The sequence below is a fragment of the Ochotona curzoniae genome, unplaced genomic scaffold, assembly GCF_017591425.1.
Source record: "Ochotona curzoniae isolate NIBS_2020 unplaced genomic scaffold, NIBS_Ocur_1.0 contig_1014, whole genome shotgun sequence".
Classification (NCBI taxonomy): Eukaryota; Metazoa; Chordata; class Mammalia; order Lagomorpha; family Ochotonidae; genus Ochotona; species Ochotona curzoniae.
This window is the reverse complement of record NW_024464920.1, coordinates 50,680,805-50,703,699: the sequence shown is the minus strand read 5'-3', so window position 1 is coordinate 50,703,699 and position 22,895 is coordinate 50,680,805. Positions and strand designations below refer to the sequence as shown.

The window sequence follows — 22,895 nt, the reverse complement described above, 5'->3', positions numbered from 1 at the left end:
CTCCCGACTGGCTCAGGTCTGCCCGACCCCATCATCGCGAGGGCATCACAGGAACATCAAGGTGGCAGACAGATTCTGTAACTTGTTTATTCACATTTCACGGATTGTTACAGCTCCATTCAGAACAGAATACAAACTGAGATCGTCCCGTCCCACAATTCAAGTATCTGAGTTTAAGAAAACAATTTCCTACTGAAAACTGAAAAGCAAAGTTTAATCACTTGATTGCTATGAAAATTGACCATCACATCTGTATCAAAGGGGAAGGCCCGAGGCCTGCTGACCCCAAGGGCTCGTGGCCGGGTGCGTGGGGCAGCGGCAGGGGCAGCCATGGAGAGCCAGGTGCCCGCTGCTCCCGCAGGGCTGTGCAGTGCACCCACGCCCACGGAGAAGGCGCCAGCTCGGGAGGGAGCGTGGCAGCGTGCAAAGCCTCTAAGACGGGGGCAGCAGACCCCAGCTGAGGCGGCCCCCCACGCACACGCACACACCCACACCTGTTTACCAAAAGGCTCTCACAGTGATTAAGAACCTGCTCTGAACTTGAGTGAGGCGACACTGGGGCCCGCCTCAGGTAGACGTTTTTGGCATGCAGCATATAAACAAGATGATTTAGGGCAGAAAATGTAAAACAGAAGGCCCCACTGCAGCAGCTCAGCACAGGAACAGACTTGTGGGAACGCTATCTGGACTTCAAACAGCGTCTCCACCTGCTTCTGGTCCCACACTCAGATCTTTGCTGACTGAAAATGCGCAAAAGGACGAGATGCAAAATCTGTTTACAAGGCCACAGGGAGGCTGTCAAGATGCAAGTTGATTTAAAACTTATAAAAAAAATCCTCACTTCCGTGATGTACATTTCAGCTCACATTCAACATTTTAAACCTAATTCCTAATAGTCTGTTTAAAAATGAATCAAACTAAAACAGCCTGTGCACTGGGCTGAGCTGTCAGTACAGTGGGGGCTGCGCCCGCCGGTCAACAGGCAGCGCCACGGCCACGCAGCCCTCACGCAAGCACGTGACTGACGTGGATGCCAGCGAAGCTGTCACGCATGATTTGATGACGATCTCCCCTGTGCTAGGTGCCATGTCCCCTTTCCCCGGGACCTGACCACAGTGGGAATGTCAGGAAGCCACACCCCCAAGCCCGGCTGCCTTCCAGCGGGGAGACTCCCCTGGACTCCAGCCACACCAGCCGACCCGCATCCTGAACCCGGAAGGGCTCCCCAAAACTGCCTGGGGGTCTGGGGTGCACTGGGCACTCTGTTCCCCTTCATTTTCTGTGATCTGAGGTGTCACATCTGATGTGAACAAGGCAGGGCCTTGCGCCACTTGCAAACTGAAGTCATCTAAAAACACTCCGAGCTGACACTGGAGGCTGGCACCATGCCCTCGTCACTGATCGGTCACACGCCGAGCCACACTCCCACGGAATCCCCAACCTCAGGACGGGTATGCCGCCCGCAGCTGCTCGCCTCGGGTAGCGGGAGCAGCAGCCATGCGACCGCCCACCTCCATCCGCCTGAAGGGGTGCTCTCCAAAACCAATCGCACAATCCACAGTTCTTTGGGCTTGTCCTCTTTCCTAAGCCAGGCCTGGCCTGCACCAAAGCCTGGACTGCGCAGGCGTGAGCCCACGGCGCCGACACCAACCTGTGAGCTGGCATTTGGTGTGAGCTCTGGGGCTCCACAAGATCCCAGTCCGTTAAAACACAGACTTGCATCTGCTGCAACTGTGCTTCAGAACATGCCGGAGTGGCCTGCTGGCTCTGGGGGATGCGCGTGCGTGGCCCGTGTCTCCGGCACTCCCAGGGCTTCCCAGGCCGGAGGCTGCCCAGCCCTGCAGCCCTGCGACAGGCTGTGCCCACGAGCCGGTCTGCTTCCTTCGGACGTGCAGCCCAGAGAACGAGCAGCGATCCATGCTGTGCTTCTAACCTTTCCGGGCCCAGAGCCTTTGCCCCCGATCACAGCGAACCACACAACTGCATGCCTCCCAACTCACTTTCCAGGGAAAGGCAGGTCCTGGTGACGGTGAAGCAGCACCCCGGTCAGAGGCCGAGGTCTGCGGATACAAGGCTGGTGACGCTCGGCTGAGGTGGGCACACCTGCAGCAGCGCCAGGCAAGAGCGAGGCAAGCCCAGGACAGGCAGGTGTGGCAGCCCGGCTCCCCCGCGAAGCAGGCCTGGCGAGGCCCGGTCCCCTCGGCACCGCCCGACACCAGGGCCCGCGCCACAGCTCCACTGGCAGAGAGCAGGCAAGGCCCACGGAGGGAAAAGGCTTTGGAAGTTATCGATACCCTGGTTGCAGTCCCTTAGGAATCACGTATGGTCAGTTTAATGAACAAACGAACATTGGAAATCTTCCAAACAACACGTCCCTCAGACGTCCTCCACACCCAGGATCTCAAGAAGGGAACACGGTTTCTTGACACGGAACAAGGTTTATTGGCCTTAGCAGTCTCCCTCCTCGAAGTCTTGGGTTTTCCGGAAGTTCTCAGAGCATCGGGAGGAGGCGGAGAGCGTGGAGGGCGGCATGGCGGCGGCGCCCGGCGGGGGAGCAGCTCAGACGTCCCTCTTCTCCAGCAGGATCCTGTGCAGCTCGTCCGCGTCCTCGCTCGTTTTCACCCGGACGAGCATGGTGGCCGGGGCGCTGGCGTTCTTCTCGTCGAGCGGGGGGTTGGGCACACAGACGAGCAGCACGTTGTTCTTGCCGGTCCGGCTGCACGGCATGTTGGGCGGGACGAGAACATTGAGCAGTATGTTTCCTGCATTGAAACAAAGGCCGACGCGTCAGCATCGCGGCAGCCCAGCAGGCCAGGCTCTGAAGACCGCGGGGAGCACGGCTCAGGCTGGAGCCAGCGGGAATGGCCGACAGCAGCCCTGGGGTTCATGGGCACAGATGCCAGGAGCGCCACTGAGCAGCTGCAGCCTCCTCTCCACAGGTGCCATGGGCACCCAAGGCAGACAGCGGCACGCCGGCCAGCAACGCACAGCCATGCGCCCTGGCAGCCACGCCGCCCCAGCGTCCCCTGGCAGCAGCACTGACTCGGCGCCCGTCTCAAGGGCCCGCGGGGCACAGACTGAAGGTCGGGCGCCAGTGATTCACAAACGATGCCTTCCCCTTGGTGTTTGTGAAGTCGCCCAATTTCTCTACCTTCTTGCATTCCTAACAAAAAGGAAAGTGAGACCTTTTCTGCAATGGCACCTTCAGTGGCTCTGTGCTTACACGACCATGCCGTAGGCCAGGCAGGACTTGGCACACGGCCACCCTGAGGCTGTCCCGGCCCGAGCAGCAGGACCTACCGAGGTTGGTGTCAGCCCGTACTAGCAGCTGCGTCTTCTGACCGGCTGCAGGCTTGAGGTGCAGCGTGCCCACACCCTTCTCTTTAAATTCATTGTCTTTTTTGTAAAATAGCTTACACCTACGGAGAAAAAAAGACAGCTGTGAGTTGTTCAACGATGACCCCGTCCCATGGTCTTCCAGCGACCACTGCGTGCACATCTGTCTAGAGCTCTGCAAGAGGGCAGAGGAAGCTCAGGTGGCATCTTAGAATGTTCCAGAAAGACCACGCTGAGTGGAAAGGTGTTGTGAACCCCTTCCCATCGTTCCAAACCAAACAGGAAGCCCTGCAAAGCTTTCTGGAACTATCTGCTCTTAAAACTCCCCTTTCCCAGGCCTGTCCGTCCTCTGAGCCCTCGGACGAGCACCCGGGCCCACGTGGCCTGCTGGACAGCTGCTCGCGTTCTCCAGGTCCCTGCCAGCTTGGACTTCACAAACACGTTCAAACACTGTGAGGTGAGGACCAACTCACCAGCCATCCATGGCATTTCCTTAGAGTAACGTTAATAGGAGATGCTCGTTCTGAGTGTTCTAATTAGAAACCAAATCAGACTCACTCCCTCCCTCCTCCAGGCCTCCCGCCTGGGGGCAGGGCCAAGCACCAGGACGGCGTCCCCCAGACCATCAACAGAGAGCTCCACCGGAGCAGGGCACCTGGGACACAGCAGCACCCTCCTCACAGGCGCTGCCCTCAGGGACTCTTCTGGAAGCAGCTGCTCTCTCTCCAAAGCAAACCCCAAACCCAAACAACACTGCAGCTCTGGGTGCAGGGAGCTTGAACTCGGGCAGTCACCGAGTGAGAGCGCCCGGCCCACAGGTGGTCTTGGGGCGGGCAGGGCAGAGCAGGGGCAAGATGAAGAGCACACTTGCCCACAAGAATGACACATGGCCAGCAGGAAATTTCCAGAACTGATTTGTTTTGAAGTAAACAGGCCAAGAATTCTCACCCAGCTGGACGCCAGGCCTGGACGAGGACATGACCCACGCATCCCCCTGGGGTCTGGCGGCTACCTACTTTTTGGAGTAAAAAGCATCTTCTTCCTTCACTTCAGTGACCACGACCTTGGGCGGCTCCTCACTCCCCTCGTCCTCTCCTGATTGGAAACAACGGAACATCAGTACTACGCAAAGCAAGAGTTTGAAAAACTGATACATACGGGTCACCTACCACCCTAACCCTCAATCCAGGACACTTCATTTAAGCCAAGAGACTGAAAATGGACACCTAAGTTGAACTAGGGGCACTGGAGTTTAATTATATTTGTGAAAAGAAAGAATGGGGCCCGACATGATAGCCTAGTGGCTAAATCCTCGCCTTAACTGCACCATGATCTCACAGGGATGCCTGTTCATATCCCAGCTGCTCCACGTCCCACCCAGCTCCCTGCCTGTGGCCTGGGAAAGCAGTTGAGGACGGACCAAAGCCTTGGGACCCTGCACCCATGTGGGAGACATGGAGGAAGCTCCTGGCTCCTGGCTTCAGATGGACTCCGCTCCAGTCATTGCGGCCGCTGGGAATTGAGCCAGCGAATGAAAGATCTTTCCTTTCTGTCTCCCCTTTGCTCTGTACATCTGGCTTTCTGATAAAAAAAATTTACAATCTGCCTTTGCAATAATATATATATAAAAGAATGATTTAAAATGGAAATATACTTCTTTATTCTAAAAGAATTATAACTTTTTTAAAGATTTATTTATTGTTATTGGAAAGTCAGATATACAGAGAGGAGCAGAGACAAAGAGGAAGATCTTCCATCCAACGATTCACTCCCCAGGCGGCCGCAGTCGCTGCAGCTGAGCTAATCCAAAGCCAGGAGCCTCTTCCGGGTCTCCCGCACGGGTGCAGGGTCCCAAGGCTTTGGGCTGTCCTCGACTGCTTTCCCAGGCCACAGGCAGGGAGCTAGATGGGAAGCGGGGCTGCCGGGATTAGAACCGGCGCCCATATGGGATCCCGGGCGTGCAAGGTGAGGACCTGAACCACTACACTGTTGTACCAGGTCCCATAATTTTCAATTTGTAGAAAGGTTTCCAGGACTAGAGTCATGCAGTGTGCAAATAACTGAACCGGCCTCCATGAGATGGGCTCTAGTTCCAGTCCCAGCTGCCCAGCACCAACCCAGCCCCCCGAGAGTGGCCTGAGGGGCCCTGCCCCCATGTGGGCCATCCGGATGAAGCTCACGGCTTCAGCCCGACCCAGCCCTGGTCACTGCATCCACAAGGTGAACCAATCAGCCATTGGATGAGTTCTGTAACTTTTGAAAAAAATTATGTATTTTTAGTGAAAAGGCAGATATACAAAGAGGAGAGACAGATTTTTCGGCCTGTTGGTTTACTCCCCAAGTGGCTGTAACAGCAGGAGTTAAGCCGATGCAAAGCCACGGGACAGGAGCTTCTCCCAGGTCTCCAAAGCGGGTGCAGGTCCCAAAGCCTGGGACTGTCCTGACTGCTTTCCCAGGCCACAGGCAGGGAGCTGCATGGGAAGGGGAACAGACGGGACATGAACTGGCAGATGCAAGATGAGGATTTAGCCACTAGGCTACAGCGCTGGATCCTGATTTCTGTAACTTTCAGATAAAAAAGTTAAGAGCAAAGCCAATGAAACAAACAAACAAAAATTCACACACACACACACTAAAAGCTGTTCACATGTATGACGCCAGCGGAGAATTTCAACCCTCACTTATCCAGTTACTAGCAAAGCGACTCTTACAACTTCACCAGTTCCTAGGACCACGTCTGAGTAAGCACGCAGCAGTGGGGAAATGGGGAACTGACAAGCACCCCAAAGCCACAAGCCGGGGTTTCAGCTGTGCGTGCACACTGCCCCTGCCCCGACGGAGCCCCAGGCTGCTGCAGGGCCCAATGAGCACAGACAAGTCCTCTCTCAGAGAAGGCCAAGTGCATCAGGGGACCAAGCTGTGAGAAGGTGTCACATGTGAGAAGGTGTCACTTAGGACAGGCCCCTGGGCGCAGGCTCAGGCTGACAGCTCTGCCTTTCCCCCTGAAGACCGCGGCCTGAGAACACACTTGAAGGCGGCAGGTCAGGGCCTGGGAGACCTGTGCGATACGCAGGGACAGACAACTGCATTTTTCAAGGAGTTGTCAGGAATTCCTTCAGGTTTTTTAATTTTTTAAATGATTTATTTCAAAGGCAGGCGCAGAGGGGAGGGGAAGCAGAGATCTTGTCTAGGTTCCCTTCCCGAATGACTGAACCGGCCTCAACGGGCCACGCCGGGCCTCCCTCGTGGCTGGCAGGGATGCTGATGACCACGTGGGGGCTTAACCCACCATGCGGCCAGGCCCAACTAGCAACTCCTGAGAGGGACTCTGAGCTTGGAGGGGTCGGTGCCCCTCCCAGACGGCACCCCACCATGTGACTGCATTTCCAATCTATCAACGGTAAGGGTACTGGTCAGGCTTTTTTGCAAAACTCAATGTTCAAAACGTGTTAATCCACTTTATCATTCAAAGCCATGTGCCAGATACTATTCAAACGCCAGGCACCTGCGCTTCCCCTGCAGAAGCCACACAACGCAGAGATGAGCCGAGTGAGCAAGGTCAGGGTTACCTTGGTTCTCGCTCCTGCCACCGCCTGCCTGGCTCCCCGACGTTCTAGCGGGGAAGGGCGAAGAAGCTGGCTGACTCTGGGCACCGTCCGTGCTGGATACACTGGAGTTCCCAGAGGAAAATGAAAATCCAGTCAGGGGAGCGGAGCCGAGGGAGCCCAGGGCAGAGCTGTCGGGCTTCTTGCCGAAACAGAACGAGGCACCTGCTGCTCCCAGTGCCGTAGCCTGCTTTTCCGACCCGACCTCCTTCTTCTCCGCCATGTCCCTGGCTTTGCTGCCTTGGAACAGAAACGCGGGCTCCTGCTCCCCGAGGGCGGACGTGGCCGCCATCCTGCCCACGTCGTGCGGGGTGCTCCCGCCGCCCAGCTGCTCGATGCTGGCCAGGTGCTTCTCGTAGTCCTGGAAGATGGGGGTCAGGTCGCAGAGGGGGTTGGCGTTCACGTGCTGCACGATCCAGTCTCGCACGCAGCAGTTGAGGGCGGCCAGCTGCTTGTGGTACGCGCTTCCAGCACAGGCTGGCCCCGACCCGAGGCCGCAGGCTGGCTGGCCCTCGCTGGCCGTTGGGGCATTTGTGACCTTCTCGGCCAGGATAGTAGGGCCGTTTGCAGCAACAGAACCTACAGGAAAGTGAAGTTTGAGGAATTTACTCTGAAGTGATTGGATTAAACCACCCAGGCCTTTCAGGCTGTGCCGTCTTCCTACTTCCTATTTGTCAATTTCTGTGACAATTCAAAATGCATGAGTTCAAAAGGCAGCAGTATTTAGGAACTGGTTGTCAGAAAATCACATTTTATTTATTGTATCTATTACATGCTGGATTTAAGCCTCTACAATTAAAAATCATCTTTGCTGGGTCCGGTGCTACGGCTACGGATTGCATCTTTGCTTTGCACGTGCTGGAATCCCAGTGGGAGCCAGTTCATGTCCTAGCTGCTTCACTGTGGCCTGGGAAGATGGGAGACGGTGGTCCAGACCTGGGGACCCTGCTCTCATGTGGAAAACTCAAAAGAAGCTCCTGGCTCCAGATCCACTCAGCCCCAACCACTGTGGCCGCTAGAGAAACAAACCAGAGGACAGAAGATTCTTCTGTCTCTCCTTCTCTCTGTAAATTGGCCTTTAAGGTCAAAATAAATAAATCTTTCAAAAATATATTTCTTTCCCTTCAAAAGGATACCCATTCCAAATCAAATATCAGGATATTGGAGTATTAGATTAGCCTAAAACACAATCCCTAAAAAGTTGTTAGGCTACATTAAGGCACTACTCACGTATCAATCATGTGTTAACGACTGGAAGCAGCGGAAATCGTCGGGGAAAGTGCCGTTTCTAGCACTAACATCGGCCCGAGCAGCACGCTGCCCAGGCAGAGCTGGGTATCCACCCACGCAGGGCCACCTCTGATGCTACTTCTGACCCCACTGTTACTAATCCCCCGTGCTCTGGACTAACTTCCTGAAACTACAGCAGACAGGGCAGGTGCCTGGCACCGTGGGAAAACGTCACTCGTTGGGGCCTGACAGAGCCTGGCTCTTCGACGGCGGCTCCGCTTCTGGGGAGCACGCCTGGGGCAGAGTGTGACGGCCCCGGGCTCGTGGCCCCCAGCGCGGCACCCAGCTCACAGAACCAGGAGTTTCTGGCTGCTGAACAGGCTCAGCCCTAGCAGTTGCTGGCTTTTGGTACATGAACAAGAAGACAGAAACCAAATTAGTAAATAAATCTTAAAAGGGGGGAACCGGAGTGTAGCCTAGAAGCTAAAGTCCTCATCTTGCATGCACCGGGATCCCATATGGGTGCTGGCTCATAACTGTAAAATAAATTATTGGGTATTGACTTTTTCTGTCCACGTGATACCTGAACGCTTTGTTGTTGTTATTCTTTTAGTGGCTTTCCTCTTTTAAAGTTTATTTATCTGAAAATTACAGAGATTGGGGCCCAGCACTATAGCCTAGTGGCTAAATCCTCGCCTTGCATCCACTGGGATCCCATATGTGTGCTGGTTCATGTCCGAGCTGCTCCGTTGTGGGCTAAAGAGTTGATAAGTGCTTGTTGGGATGGGCAGGAACAGGAACTGGGCTTGTGGCTAAAAACACCTAGACTAATTAGACTCATCTGTACCCAATATCCTGCTAGAAGAGGATGTGGGGGAAGAGTATATAAGGAGAGGTGAAGGAGCAATAAAGGGAGACTTCCAGAGACTTCTACCATCGCTGGTCTCCTGTCGGTGCTTCATCCCCAGACCCTCTCCCTGTCCACGTTACTGGCTCTGCTGGCCGGAGCACTGCTCCACTTCCCTTCCAGCTCCCTGCCTGTGGCCTGGGAAAGCAGTCGAGGACGGCCCAAAGCCTTGGGACCTGCACCCGCGTGGGAGACGCAGAGGAGGTTCCTGGCTCTGGACTGGCTTAGCTTCTGCCATTGCAGCCACCTGGGGAGTGAACCAGCAGGTGGGAGATCTTTCTCTCTGTAAATTTGATTTTCCAATAAAAATAAATAAGTCTTAAAAAAAAAATCCCTTAAAGGGACAGTGAGTTAAACCACCACCTGGCATACCTTCATTCCATACCAGAACCCAGCGAGGCCAGCAACCGGGCACGCCCAAGCAGAGTGGAGGGAGCGGGCCTACACCCTGGCCCGGGCCGGAGCCTCGCTGCATGCCCAGCTCCGGGGCAGCCGGGTCAGTGCTGGCTGTTGCACTATTTGACAGTGAATCCAAGAACAGAAGATTCCACTCCCTGTCTCTTCATCTCACTTCATTCTGCCTTTTGGATAAATTAAACTAATCTCTAAGACACAGACTATGCCCGACTATGGAACTCTGTGAGCAGCCAACTCCCCCTGTGTGGTACCTCTCTCTTTGCTGCCCTGGACCCAGGACTAGGCCCCTCAAAGCACCATCCTTGCCAAGCTGTTCTTCCCACGGACCGGGCAGGGCGGGCTGCCGACTCACCAGATGCAGCCTTGGGCTCTGCCGCTGGCCGTGCGCTGGCCGAGGGAAGGGTGCTCGTGCTGCTTCCATTCGACAATCCTTCCAGAGGCTTCCCGCCAGGGCTCCCCCCGAACGCAGCAAATCCTCCTCCTCCAGAAGGCGCCACCAAGCCCTTGAAACCTTTGAAGGCTCCTCCACCATCCGACTGCAATAGGAAGAAAGGGCACAAGTCAGCAGAGGCAACACCCAGCCCCCATGCAACCCGCACCCGGAGGGTCACTCCTGCAACAGGGGAAAACGAGACCCAAGACACAGTGAGCATGCTCGCAATGCATTCAACGCTGCTCGTCTGAAATGGCTAAATCTATGCATTTTTAAAGATTTACCCACTTTTTATTTGAAAGGCAGATTTACAGAGAAACGGGCTGGGGGAGGGGCGGTCTTCCTCTCCTTCTCTGGTCACGGCCCACACGGCTGCCAGTGGCTGGAGCTGAGCTGATCCAACACCAGGAGCCAGGAGTTTTCCCCGAGTCTCCCGCGTGTATTGCAGAAACTCAAGGCTTTGAGCCACCCTCCCATTTTCCCAGTGCATAAGCAGGGAGCTGGATCAGAAGCAGAGAGCAGGGATTAGAACCAGCGCTCACATGGGATGCCAGCACCACAGGTGAAGGACTAGCCTTGGGCGCCCGTGCCCTTTTCCCTCATTCCGAGTAGGGCGTAGACTCCAGGGATGACCTGCTACGGCCAAACACTTAGTGGCTTCACAGGTCTCCATTTGCCACAGACCCTAAGCACGACCTCACCAAAAAGTCCTTCCACTAGAGGCTCTCCCCTGGGACCTTACAGCTTGTGCAAGATTCAAACGCTGGCAGCTATGGCTCTGGCTTTAGAAACACAAAATATACAAAAATGCAAACGCTGCTGGCTTAAGGAAAAAAAAGGCAGGCACATGCAGAAAAATCAGAGTGGGAGGCAAGAAGAAAAACAATACCATGTGTTTATTTTTTATTACAAGGTAAGTTCTGGGGGAGCTGTGGTATAGCACCCTAAGCTTCTGCCTGTAGCACTGGCACCCCATGCGGGTGTTGGTGCGTGCCCTGGCTGCCCCACTTCCCATCTGGCTCCCTGCGAGCAAGCCTGGGAGAACAGCCGAGGACGGCTCAAGGGCTTGTGGCCTGCACCCACGTGGGGACCCTGGAGGAGCTCCTGGATCTTGATCTTGGCTGGCCACTGCAGCCACCTGCAGAGTAAACAGCACAAGAGCTCCACCTCTGCTCTCTGTGACTCTGCCTTTCAAATAAAACATAAAACAATCTTTAAAAAAAAAAGTCCATCAGACAGTTATTTGGTTCGTTCTCCTACCGACGTAACTCCAGGGCTGATGAGATCTGCCGAGAGCAAACAAGTCAATCCACCATTTAGGCTACGTGGCGTTTCAGTACTTAAGTAGATGGCATGACTGGCAGCAAGCAGCTGGGCCGGATGTTACCACGACAAGGAGGAGCTCCACAGCAGGAACTGCGACTAACACGGTTCCTGGCAAGGCCCCACGTGGGCAGCGAGCAGTCAGAGCCGCTGAGCCACTCTCCTCTGTCTCCTCTCACTTCCCTTTCCTTCTTCCGTGGCTCTCCTCTCCTCCATCTTGTCCCTTCCCCTGCCCTGGCAGCCCCCATCCGGGCACCCTGCAGGGCATGTGTCCCCTCCACCCCTGCTCCTGTGCCTACCCTGCTGGAATAAAGGACTATTTTTTTTCTTAAGATTTATTTAATGTTATTGGAAAGTCAGATATACAGAGAGAAGGAGAGACAGAGAGGAAGATCTTCTGTCCGATGATTCACTCCGCAAGTAACTAATGGCTGGAGCTGAGCCAATCCGAAGCCAGGAACCAGGAGCTCTTCTGGGTCTCCCACAAGGGTACAGGGTCCCAAGGCTTTGGGCCATCCTCGACTGCCTTCCCAGGCCACAGGCAGGGAGCTGGATGGGAAGCTGCTGGGATTTGAACCGGCACCCATATGGGATCTGGTGCGTGCAAGGCTAGGACTTTGGCAACTATGCTATTGCGCCGGGCCTGGAAGGCGACAGAGCTGAGCCCCTGTCAGCTGAGGGAGCCAGTCAATGAGCTGCCTCCTGTAACGAAGCCCGTGGGGGCGGCAGCAAGTGGTGTCAGGTCAGTCAGACCCAGGGTGAGCAGACACAAGGCACAATTATGCAGGCCAGAACAGAAAGACATCTGCTGTCCTCTTTAAAACCGGGCTCCCTGCAGAAGTGGCTTCTGTAAGTCGTGCTTGTTGCTTCAGCTCCTTGCTGCCGAGTCTGTGTAAACACTGCCCACTGGACAGCCTCACGTGGCCACGGGCGTCTGTGTCCTGGTGGTGCCTGGCCCTGGGCTCCAGGCGCTTGTCCTTGCCCTCCCCTCAGATGAGCACTCAGCTGTGAAGTGTCCCCTCACAGGAGAGGCCAAAACACAGGTCCTTTCACAACCCCGGGGAGAGAGAGGCCAACCTTGAGAAGACAAGGGTCCCTGACCACCCCCCGCTTGGTCAGGCCTCCCACCAGCGTGAGTTACAAAGTCAATCCCTGCAGCCTGATGGGGCTGCTCCCCTCTCCCACCTGCCGTGGTAGGGACAGCCCGCTGGCCAGTGAGGAGTCCCGAGCTGCTTAGTCTGCCTCCGACCTACTGCTGGAACAGAACCGTCAGCTCACAACAACGCTGAATCCTTCCGGCCTCTTGGGTTCAGTTGAAAACACGGGCCGAGAGTGGAGCTAACAGTGCCCGTGGATTCCTCCATTCCAGTGCAATGCAGGGGCTCCGCCCTCACCCACCCCCCAGGCTCCTCTGGCCCACGGCTGGACTCCCCTCTGGCCGCTGCTCCTGCCCTCACACGTGCAGTCCCGAGAGGACACTGGAAGGCTCCATGCATGCCCCGAACTCCCCATCCCCTCCCCAGTGAAGAAAGTCCTTCGTCCACGGGCCTCTCAAGAGCCAGCCGACCCAGTCACAGCTGACCACTGTCGCTAGCTGGTCACCACAATTCAGGCCACGCTGCGACACCACAAAGCAGTTAACACCACCTCAAGGGCTCTGCAGCCTGTGCGCTGCTCAGCAGCTCCATCAGCAACAAGGCACATGCACTTGACAACTGCTGAGATGCAAGCACTTCGTCCTCAAAACCAGCGTGTGCAGCAGCGCGTATGCCAATCGGCTCAACTGAGCCAGCCCACAATGTGTACACAGTTTAAGTGTCATGCATGTTGCACATTATACATGACAAGAACATTGAAGCAAACAAGCACGGCCAGTTTGTTTCCAGACAACAGGTGTTAACCCGGGAACAGCAGGGCTGCACCTGGCACCTGCGAGGGCAGGCCCGGCCCTGGGGGATGTGCTCCGGCGGCGCAGGCGCTCACGCCAGGCCGACTGGCACCTGCGAGGGCAGGCCCGGCCCTGGGGGACGTGCTCCGGCAGCGCAGGCGCTCACGCCAGGCCGGTCATCACTGAAGACGTGCAACGCTAAACCCCAACCATCCGAGGGCACCAGAAATCATCACTCCAGCTGCAGCAGGGCAAGTCCAGCCCGCGGAGCACCAAGGCCCCTGCCAAGGCCACCAACTCCCAGTTCAACACATCCACAGCAGGGGGCTGGCTGATCCCGGTGTGGGCAGGAAAGAGGCTCCCCAGCAAACAGGCACTGTAGGGACCCACCTGCACACTGTCTCCCAGTGGGTGCCTCTTTCCCTCAAATCACACAGATCTATATGTGAATTGTTTTCTCATTAGCATCACAAAAGGCACCATTTAGGAAATGTTTGGCTGACATGCAGGTTAATTCTAGTGTAAATTTCTGATTGCCTCTTCACATCTCCACCCAATAAAAATCAAACCTTCATTCTTGATTTCAGAAAAATTGCACGCTACAGAATGTGTGCTCAACAAGCTTTTTTTACAAAACTGTCTGACAACCAGGTCTCCCACTGCACCCTGTGTGCACGTGTCTACACAGCCACACCTGTCCGACGGGTACAGGCCCAACTCCTTCTGGGGAAAGGGTTGCTAAACACAGGGACTGAAGTGCCCAGTGTGGTGGCCTAGCAGCTAAAGTCCTCGCCTTGCATGTACCTGGATCCCATATGGGTGCCAATTCTAATCCCAGCAGCCCCGCCTCCCATCCAGCTCCCTGCCTGTGGCCCAGGAAAGCAGTGGAGGACGGCCCAAAGCCTTGGGACCTTGCACCCATGTGGGAGACCCAGAAGAGGCTCCTGGCTTCGGATTGGCTCAGCTCCAGCCGTTGCGGCCGCCTGGGGAGTGAATCATCGGACAGAAGACCTTCCTCTCTCTCTCCTCTCTGTATATACGCCTTTCCAATAAAAATAAAAAATAAATCTTTAAAAAATAAAATAAATAAATAAATAAATAAACCTTAAAAAAAAAAAAACAAAACAAAACACTGGGACTGATGATGCTGACCCCGACTTCCAGAGTCCAGCTCACACTGTGTCCGTGAAAGCAGAAGGGAACATACACCATGTGCTGTGCGGCCCGGTTGGGCCCCCAGGCCCGCCAGGCGGGCGAGCAGCCACTGGGCGTCCGCCTCAGGCGGGTCTAGCCTAACCTCACTTCCTCCAGGGGGAGGCTCTCCATGAGGTGGAGACGCTCCTCGGACCCCAGGATCTGCACGCAGCAGGGAGCAGGGAGTAAAGCTGTTCTGATAACGCAGAGATGGCAGAGTATGCGACTGTCCTAAGGCAGAGATGGCAGAGCATGCGACAGAAAAGCCGTCAGCAAGCACTCACTTCAAATCCCACATTGCGGCGCTTGGCCTTCTTGATGGCTCTGTTCTTCAGGACCTCCTCGCTGGCCACCGAGAACGTCCCCACCTGGAAGACAGCAAACGTCAGCAGCAAAAAGGGAGGCCGGCAGGGACTGACGGGACGCTCAACTACTTGGTGCTTTAAAATACTGCTAACATTGCAGAGGGAAATTACAGAGAACACGTATGAAGACAAAGCGTACAGGGCACATCACGGCACCACAGGCTCAGCTGCCAGTTCAAGTCCCAGCTACTCCACTTCTGGTCCCGCTTCCTGCTAATGCACCGCAGAGGGCAGAGGTGGAGGAGTCAACCTTGGGTGCCTGCTCCCCACGCGGGACACCAGCCGAGTTCCTGACTAGCCAGCTGGACAGTAAATCTGTAGCAGAAAGATGGTCACTCTCCCTTTCTCTCCCTTGGTCACTCCGCCTTTGAAACAAAAAAATCTTCTAAAAGACCAAAAAAAAAAAAAAAAGAGAGCGAGCGCGAGAGAACTGAAGTTTACACACGTTATCTTGTAGACTCCAAATGTAATTAGGCGAATCACGAATCGCAGCCTTCAAGTCCCGCTCCAGAGGAGTGCACGCACACAAGTTTAAAAAGACGAAGGCAACTCAAAAACTTACAAATATTCACGACCAACTGTTCAAATATTTCGGATACATATTCTGATATTAATAAAGTTTTGGAAAACAACTGGCCTTCAGAAGCGTGAGCTCTTTCCTAAAGCCTGAAAGATCATAAATAATAAATAGTTGACCACGAAATCCATTCTCATACTCGGGTGCCTCAGTCTAGCTCTGCTAGCCCCACTACGACAGGGGTCAAGAATAATACCTTTAAAAACATATCTTATTTTTTAAAAGGCAGATTTAAAGAGGAGGGAGAGGAGACGGAGCTCTTCCATCCACAAGTGTTGGCCCCACACCCAACACCAGGTCAGGGTCGGGAGCTGCAACTCCAGCCAGGTGGCCCACACGGGCGCAGGGCCCAGGCACTTGGGCCATTTTCTGCAACTTTCCCAGGCACGTGGTGGAAGTGGAGCAGCCGCACTGGATGGTGGAGCAGCCACACTGGACGGTGGCACAGCAGGTGGTAGCTTCCGTACTGCACGGTCACAATGGCACCCTGAATGTGACACTCTGTATTTCACACCCACATTACTGACCAGCCCTGCTGAACCTGCCTACTGTCCAGAAGGCCACCCCAACAGGCACATCCACACGGATGACCGCTCTTCCACCCTACGAGGGTCCTGCAGCAGGAACTGGCTTCGCTTCAACCCTCCTCTAATCCTGTCACGCTCAAGCACCACACACATGAGGTTAAAGGCACCCAGACAGTCCTACAGTCACCCCAAGCGACAAATAACACTTGCCCACTGCTTTCAATAGACCCTGTGCCACAGCAGATCTGACTACTTCCGTACCAAAGCAAGCCATTCCAGTAGTCTGAGCTTATTAAGGTATCCGTGCCTAAGACTAAGCTAAATTCAGTTCCTGCTGGTGTCCATGAGGTGGGCGTGGACAACATGAAGGTGTGGCGAGACCAGCTCTCCCGCTGGCAAGGCCCAGAGGAGTTTCCAGCTGTATGGAGGGCGTGGCGGATGTCTCTCCAACCACCTGACAGTCGCGCCCCTCTGCATGGACACTCAGCCACCCTGAGGAGAATCCTGTAATCCTTTGAGGCATTGTTTGCCCCTGTGAGATGGCTTTTGCAACCAAGCTGAGCTTGGGGGTTAATGTTGCTGATAATGTCTTGCTGGGTGGGCCTTTAACAATTTACACACAGAAGTACAATTAAGCCCGTGCAATTTCTGGACACCTAATAGTGTGCCTACCCACTGCCCTGCAATCTGGCCGACATGCAGCACGCCTTCTGGGAAATGGCTTGATAATGTATCCTAAAAATTAATGGAAGTGATGGGAGTATGAGCTGAAACTGCTAGGGCGATAAATACAGTCACTGTGACCTTACCAGTTAGCCTGTCCTTGCAACTCTTTGGAGCACAGGAAATGTAGGTGTTTAGTTGCTTTTATAATTTTTTGGCTGGAGGAATCATTTTATTAGTGCTTTTATTAGTATCATAAAGATATGCATTTAATTATTGTTTGATTGTTCAAGAGGTTACAGAGCCTGCAGTTGTATTTGAAACTTATGTCTTGATCTTCATATTTTTTCCCTTTTGATGTATTTCTCCCATTAAGTGATAGAAACATAGTGGGAATGTATTACTAATTAGTAGGTAACCTTGGCCTTGGAGTCCTGGCTATCACCTAATGACCACCACTGAAGCATGAAGAATGGCTTGCTTTGAAGAAACTGATTATAGTAACGTACAGAATTATCTTTAACAGCACCTGGCTGACCATGAAATAACAAACTAACTTACTTCCCCAACAAGCCAATGAACTAGTCTGGGCAATAAGATGCTGGACTCTATGCTTGGTATGTGCTTGCAATGAAAGAAATCTCATGTGAACTTGAACTTGGGTAACGCAACAAAGTGGAATACACCATGGGTGGAGGGCTTGGGGAGGGGTGGGGGAAATCCCAGTACCTATAAAACTGCCACATAATGCAATGTAATTAATAACAAAAAAATTAACTAACTGAACATCTGTATGCCAACTTGGTCATGAAGTTAAAAGTAGAATAAGCAAATGTGCAAAAGTTTGTGCTGAGTCTGAGAAAATAAAAACACAGCTTCTCGAGCTGCTGGCAGAGGGCATCATGGGACAGTGTCGGCGTCTCCCTCGCCAAATCCGCACCCCCTTCTCGAGGTCCCCACTCAGATGGAGCCGGCAGCCGGCTGTTCCTATTCACAATTACTGGGGCCTCTCAGATCCACTAGGAACAGGAAATGCAACAGGTTCCTAGAAAGGCTAGAGAAGGCCTCAGCTTTCTGAAACTCAGAACCCCATGTCCGACCCGGCAGGGCCGCGCTGCGGCGTGCCGACACTGCCAAGTCCACAGCCGGATCTCCCACACGCGTGTGTCCTCAGGAAGCCACTCTACCTCTTCAGCTTCTTCCTCTTGATCCCAGTTCTTATCCGTCAACTCCTTCTCAGCAATTCTTTTGGCCATGTTCTTGAACCTAAGTGACAGGAAACAGGAGTAAAAAACTGACTTTGCTAAACCAAGGTAAACCCGTACAAAGAATTTCTGAAACTGAAATCAAACGAATATTCCCAACGCCAGGGCGAGCAGTTCCCGGGGAGTGCAGAGGAATTCCGGGAGCCTGGCGGTGGTACAATCCGCCAGCGGCTGGAAGCTGCCTGAGCAGCCTGGCGCTCTGATCAACCCCAGCCCATCTTCCCTGCTTCTTGTCCTGGGCACCTGCCAGGGCTGCTTAAATCCGCCCACTCCTTCCTCGGCAAACTTCCCCACTTCACATTTGCCCTCAACACAACTCTAAGCCACCAGGGAAGCTTGCAGGAACTTCCCGGCTGCGGAGCCTAAGCCGGCGTGACTGATGTCCCAAGGCCGGGGTCCCAGTGGGCGCTCACTGAGGCTTTCAGCTTTTAATACATCCTGATATCCTGTGACATTTATTTCTGCAGGAATTTCTGAAGTGTTAAATTAGAGATTCTAAAATACAAAGCAGGTTTAATAAGTACACTTCGCAGCCAGTACCTCAACATTCTCGTTTTAATGCCACCCTAAAGACACCTTATCGGGGCCCGGCGGCGTGGCCTAGCGGCTGAAGTCCTCGCCTTGAATGCAACAGGATCACGTATGGGTGCCGGTTCTAATCCCGGCAGCACCACTTCCCATCCAGCTCCCTGCTTGTGGCCCGGGAAAGCAGTGGAGGACGGCCCAAAGCCTTGGGACCCTGCACCCGTGTGGGAGACCTGGAACTTGGATCGGCATAGCACCGGCCATTGCAGTCACTTGGGGAGTGAATCATCAGACGGAAGATCTTCCTTTCTGTCTCTCCTCCTCTCTGTACATCTGACTTTCCAATAAAAAAAAAAAAAAAAAAGACACCCGGTCAGCTCAGTTTTGCTGTTGGTCTTTGTCACACACACAAACACGGGAGTGGACCTAACTCCTCAGGACATGACCAAGGAGGGACTCTTGGGCACGTGGCATCCATCAGTGGGCGGAAGAAGTGAGCGACCGATGGCGGGGTCCCTCTGGTTTAAGACTAAAAATAAGGGGTGGAGCTGAAAGCACTAAAAAAAGTACAAGTTGGACCCTCTCACTGGGAACCACAACTGCAGAGTAAAATCATCCAGAAGACTTCCTCAAATATTTTTCAAGCTTGTTCTTCACTGATGTACCCCAATTCCCCCAACCTGTCCTGCTGACACGCCGTCAGTAAGCAAACATATTCTAGAAAACTATGAGCTCAAAGTGCTGAAAAAAGTGTGACCCTCTGGCTGGCACCCATTCTACAAGATGCTTCTCTTGGGTAAGAGAATTTTTCACTAGCCTGATCCGCTGATTAAACTAACAGGAAGTACAGACAAAAAAAAACTTACCTGAAAACAGTACCTGAAATTAATAAAGGGACTATAAAACATTTGTCTCAAACCAAAATCTATAAAATACTAATTGTCCCCCCTCCCAAACCCAAGTCTACCATTGTAGGTGGAAAGGGGTAGAATTTGAATTATGATCTAGACTTTAAAAAGATTATTTTGCTATCCCGACTAATAAATTTCCTGCTGAGGCAGGGAGAGGAGCGGTGGGGGTCCCTAACAGGGCTAGCGCCCCAATGTCCTGTGGCCATTACCGCCATAGAGTTGTAACAACGTGTGTCCTTCTGGGTTTAAAAAAAAAAAAAAGCCGCCAAAACGAGGCAGATTTCCGGACAGGAAGGACCGTGTCCCTCCAGGGGCCGACCTGGACCGGGAAGCCAGCCGACTGCGGAGGGCCGGGGAGACCCCGCGCTGGGGCGGCTCGCGGGGCGACTGCACACACCGCCCAGGACCGCGGGACCCCCGCCCAGGACCGCCAGCCCAAGCAGCCCCGAAACCCCCCGCCCAGGACCGCCAGCCCAAGCAGCCCCGGGACCCCCGCCCAGGACCGCCAGCCCAAGCAGCCCCGGGACCCCCGCCCAGGACCGCGGGACCCCCGGCCAAGCAACCCCGAGACCCCCGGCCCAGGACCGCCAGCCCAAGCAGCCCCGGGACCCCCGCCCAGGACCGCGGGACCCCCGCCCAGGACCGCCAGCCCAAGCAGCCCCGGGACCCCCGCCCAGGACCGCGGAGAACCCCAGGAGGGCTCCACAAACGGCGCAGCACCGCGGCGCCCACCCTCGCCGGAGGCCCCCGCTCCCCTGCCCGCTCCCGCCCCACCACACCCGCTCGCGCACCTTCCCGCGGGCGCGGCCGTGCGCAGGGCCGAGATCTCGTCTCCACAGGAGCTCGGCGACTTCCGGGGCGCTGGGAGCCTCGAAGGACTTCGTGGTCAGCAAACTCGGGGTCTCCCACACCATGTCCCCTGGGGGCCTCGTCTCTCCGTGCTCCGCAGTGAGAGGAAAGCCCGTCTCTCCAGCCTCAGATGGTCGGGCTGACAGCCCCCAACGCACCCCGGGACGCCATCTTGTAACTCCGACCGACCCCACCTCCACGCCAATTCGAAAAAAAGGAAAGAAACGCCCGCGTCGGCTACTGCGCAAGCGCAGCGGAGCCACGGTCCTCAGCTCGTCCGGCCCCGGCCGGTGAGGCGTCACGCGGCGCCTGCGCACTCGGCCTTAGAAACGGTCGCCCGGAGGCACGCGCCCGTGCCACGCATGCGCGTCCGCCTCAGCCGCGGAGCAGGCGCGCTCGGCCTGCGCGCGTCTCGTGCGGGCTGCGGGCGGAAGGCGCTTCTTGGCTCTGTGGCCAAGAGGTTAAGCTGCGGGTTTGAGTCCCGGCCCTGCGAAACCGAGACCCCCTAAACCTCGGGGGCCCTCGGAAGGCGGGCTGGAGCTCAGGGCTCCTTGCTTCGTGCCCAATGCAGGGGAGACTTGAAGCTGGGCCCGGATGAGAGATCTGTCCTCTCGGTAAATTTACCTCTCAAATAAGAACAGCTGTGAAAAAAATAATAATAATAAAGCAGAGGGATGAGGAGTAGAGAGCTTGCTGCGTGAGCTCCAGGTTGTTTCTGTGGGAGGGGCAGAGCCAGCTTAGGTAACAGTGGATTTTCTGTGTTCAGCCTTGAAGTATGGTTTGACTTTCATTCTTGGAGTTCGACACTGTTTACTGTATATGATTAAGCAAAAACAACACGCTGACTGATGCGCGCCTCGTGGCCATAAGTAACGGAGGCCTCTCGTGTGTGCGTGACTGCCTGGTGGCTGGTCCGCACGCTACTGGTACATGTCCCGCCGCTAAGGGGGCCTTCCCTGGCTCGCTGCCGCCCAGGAGCGTGCAGGCCACCTCCACCCATTCCCGGTGGCGACTGGCAGTTCCAGCCGCGTTGGAGTCTGTTGATTTGGCCTGACTGCTGGAGCCGAAGGAGCTCTGTGTCCGTTCAGCAGGTCAACGGTCAGGTGTGTGGTGTCACCCACCTGCACACACCTCCATAGATGTCCCCTTGCCACCCTTTGTTGCTGGAGTCCCCTGGCAGGGACCACCGATGGCTCGGGTTTTGTCTCTGGTAAGTCCTACATGTCTTAGTTAGCTGAGCTCCATCTAATCCAGTAGAGGCAGCTGCCAGGGAATGTTCTGGAATTTTGACCATGCTCTGGCCTTTGAGATATGCCCAGACCTTGCTTCAGAGGCATTCTGGAGTTGGTTCTATGGGAAACACAGGTTAAGGTCAGCATTTCTGGTATGCTTTGGGTCAGCGGCGCCCTGCCCGCTTCCCGCTTCCCGCATTCCCGTGTCCTGTTCAGCCTGAGCGCACTTGGCGCCTTGAGGAAGAGGGACTAAGGCGGGGCTTGGCTGTCGTGCTGTCAAGCTTGCAGGCAGAGCAGCACTTACTGTTTCCGCAGAGACCTAAATCCATTGTGCCTTCAGAAACGTCCTCAACTGATCATATTTTAGGCTTCAATGTGAAAAAAATTAAAACGTAGGCTGAGTTTTCTAACGCTGTTCTTGCTTCTTGAGGTTTTAAGTTTTACATCGACAGACATAGTAACGCTACAGTGTGCAGAAGACCTGTTAAACATAATGTGAATTGTGCTGAGTAGAACGTATGTCATCTTTCTGGGAACAAGAGCAGCTGGTGAAATGAGAAAACCGGGGAGAGGCCTCGGCGGGGCCAAGGCTGGTACAGGAAGATTGTTCAGCGGAGCGAGGGGGGAGAGGTCGCCGCAAGCGGAAGTCTTCCGGAGACATCCGGTTTACAGGTAGGATGACCTCTGAGGACGGAAAGGCTCTGTGCAGCTGGGGAGGGGCACCTTCAGGAGCAGAACAGGGCGAATAGAAGGCAGGGATGCGGTGGTTAGTACAGGAGAAGGAAGTATGGAAACGGAGAGGGTGTACCGCCTTACATCCGGGCAGCAGGCATTTGGAGCAGCAGGTGAGCCGCTGCCTGGGGCCCCTTACCCCGGTCCAAGTGGTTGGGTTTGGATTTGGGTTAAGTTCCACTCTCCTGTATCTTGCTAATACACCGCCTAAGAAGTAGTGGGTGATGGCTCCACATGGGTCCCTGCCATCTCTGTGGGAGTCCTGGATTGAGTCTGGGGCCCCCAGCTTCATCGCAGCCCAGGTCTGGTTGTGGGGGCATCTTGGGGAGCGTCTCGCTCTGTTCCCCTCAACATCGTTGCTTGGGGCCTGGCCCCTCTCGTTGGCCTTGCTCCCCCACCTCCTGGTGACACTGTTTTCTAGGCCTGCTGTGTCAGGCCACTCTTCTAGATGCGCCTGAGTGTGACGACTGGCTCTCCCACAAGGTCTTTGGCGAGAAGAGCAGTGTGACCACAATGCCCCATAGTGAGATTGGTCCCACGTCAGCCCTTGCTCTCCCTTTGGGGTCTGGCCCTCCCCCTGCTGACCTTCCTCCTGCCTAGCCCCTCGTCCCCTCAGTGCCTGCTCTGGCCTGTGGCTGGCCCCCTGGCACACCTCTCGGCTGCTCTGACTGCTGGGTGTGTGTCTGTAGTGCTGAGTCATTGATAGACTCCAAGACACCAGTGTGTGTGTGCTGAAGACTGATGGGAAAGGCAGACTCGGTACAGTTATCTCACTGCCCGAATGCTGCAGTGCCTGGGGAAGGCAGGGTCCAGACCGTGCCCGGCCCGAGATGGCCTGTTGGAACCCTAACCCCATGTGGCTGTGGTTGAGCGGGGCCAGCAGAGTGCAGCCCTGGTCTTATACAGGAAAAGACTT

At 54.9% G+C, this 22,895-nt stretch overlaps 1 protein-coding gene across 1 annotated transcript; it reads right to left on the bottom strand.

The window, feature by feature from the left end:
• Positions 1-2,423: 2,423 nt before the first annotated feature.
• On the bottom strand, positions 2,424-20,235 carry NUP50 (nucleoporin 50). The gene is made up of 8 exons (XM_040987355.1): positions 19,958-20,235; positions 17,653-17,731; positions 14,618-14,701; positions 9,848-10,031; positions 6,906-7,520; positions 4,353-4,431; positions 3,301-3,419; positions 2,424-2,762 (listed from the first exon to the last, which is right to left on the bottom strand). The coding sequence occupies exons 2-8, from the start codon at positions 17,719-17,721 to the stop codon at positions 2,560-2,562; spliced, it is 1,353 nt and encodes a 450-aa protein (XP_040843289.1). The 5' UTR covers positions 17,722-17,731; positions 19,958-20,235; the 3' UTR covers positions 2,424-2,559.
• Positions 20,236-22,895: the final 2,660 nt, after the last annotated feature.

Excerpts from the sequence above, each read along its gene's own strand:
- NUP50 (XM_040987355.1), bottom strand. The coding sequence starts at position 17,721 with ATGGCCAAAAGAATTGCTGAGAAGGAGTTGACGGATAAGAACTGGGAT. Across the intron at positions 10,032-14,617 it reads GCCGCAATGTGGGATTTGAA|TCGGATGGTGGAGGAGCCTT; the intron begins GTGAGTGCTTGC and ends TTCCTATTGCAG. Across the intron at positions 3,420-4,352 it reads GATGCTTTTTACTCCAAAAA|GTGTAAGCTATTTTACAAAA; the intron begins GTAGGTAGCCGC and ends TTTTCTCCGTAG.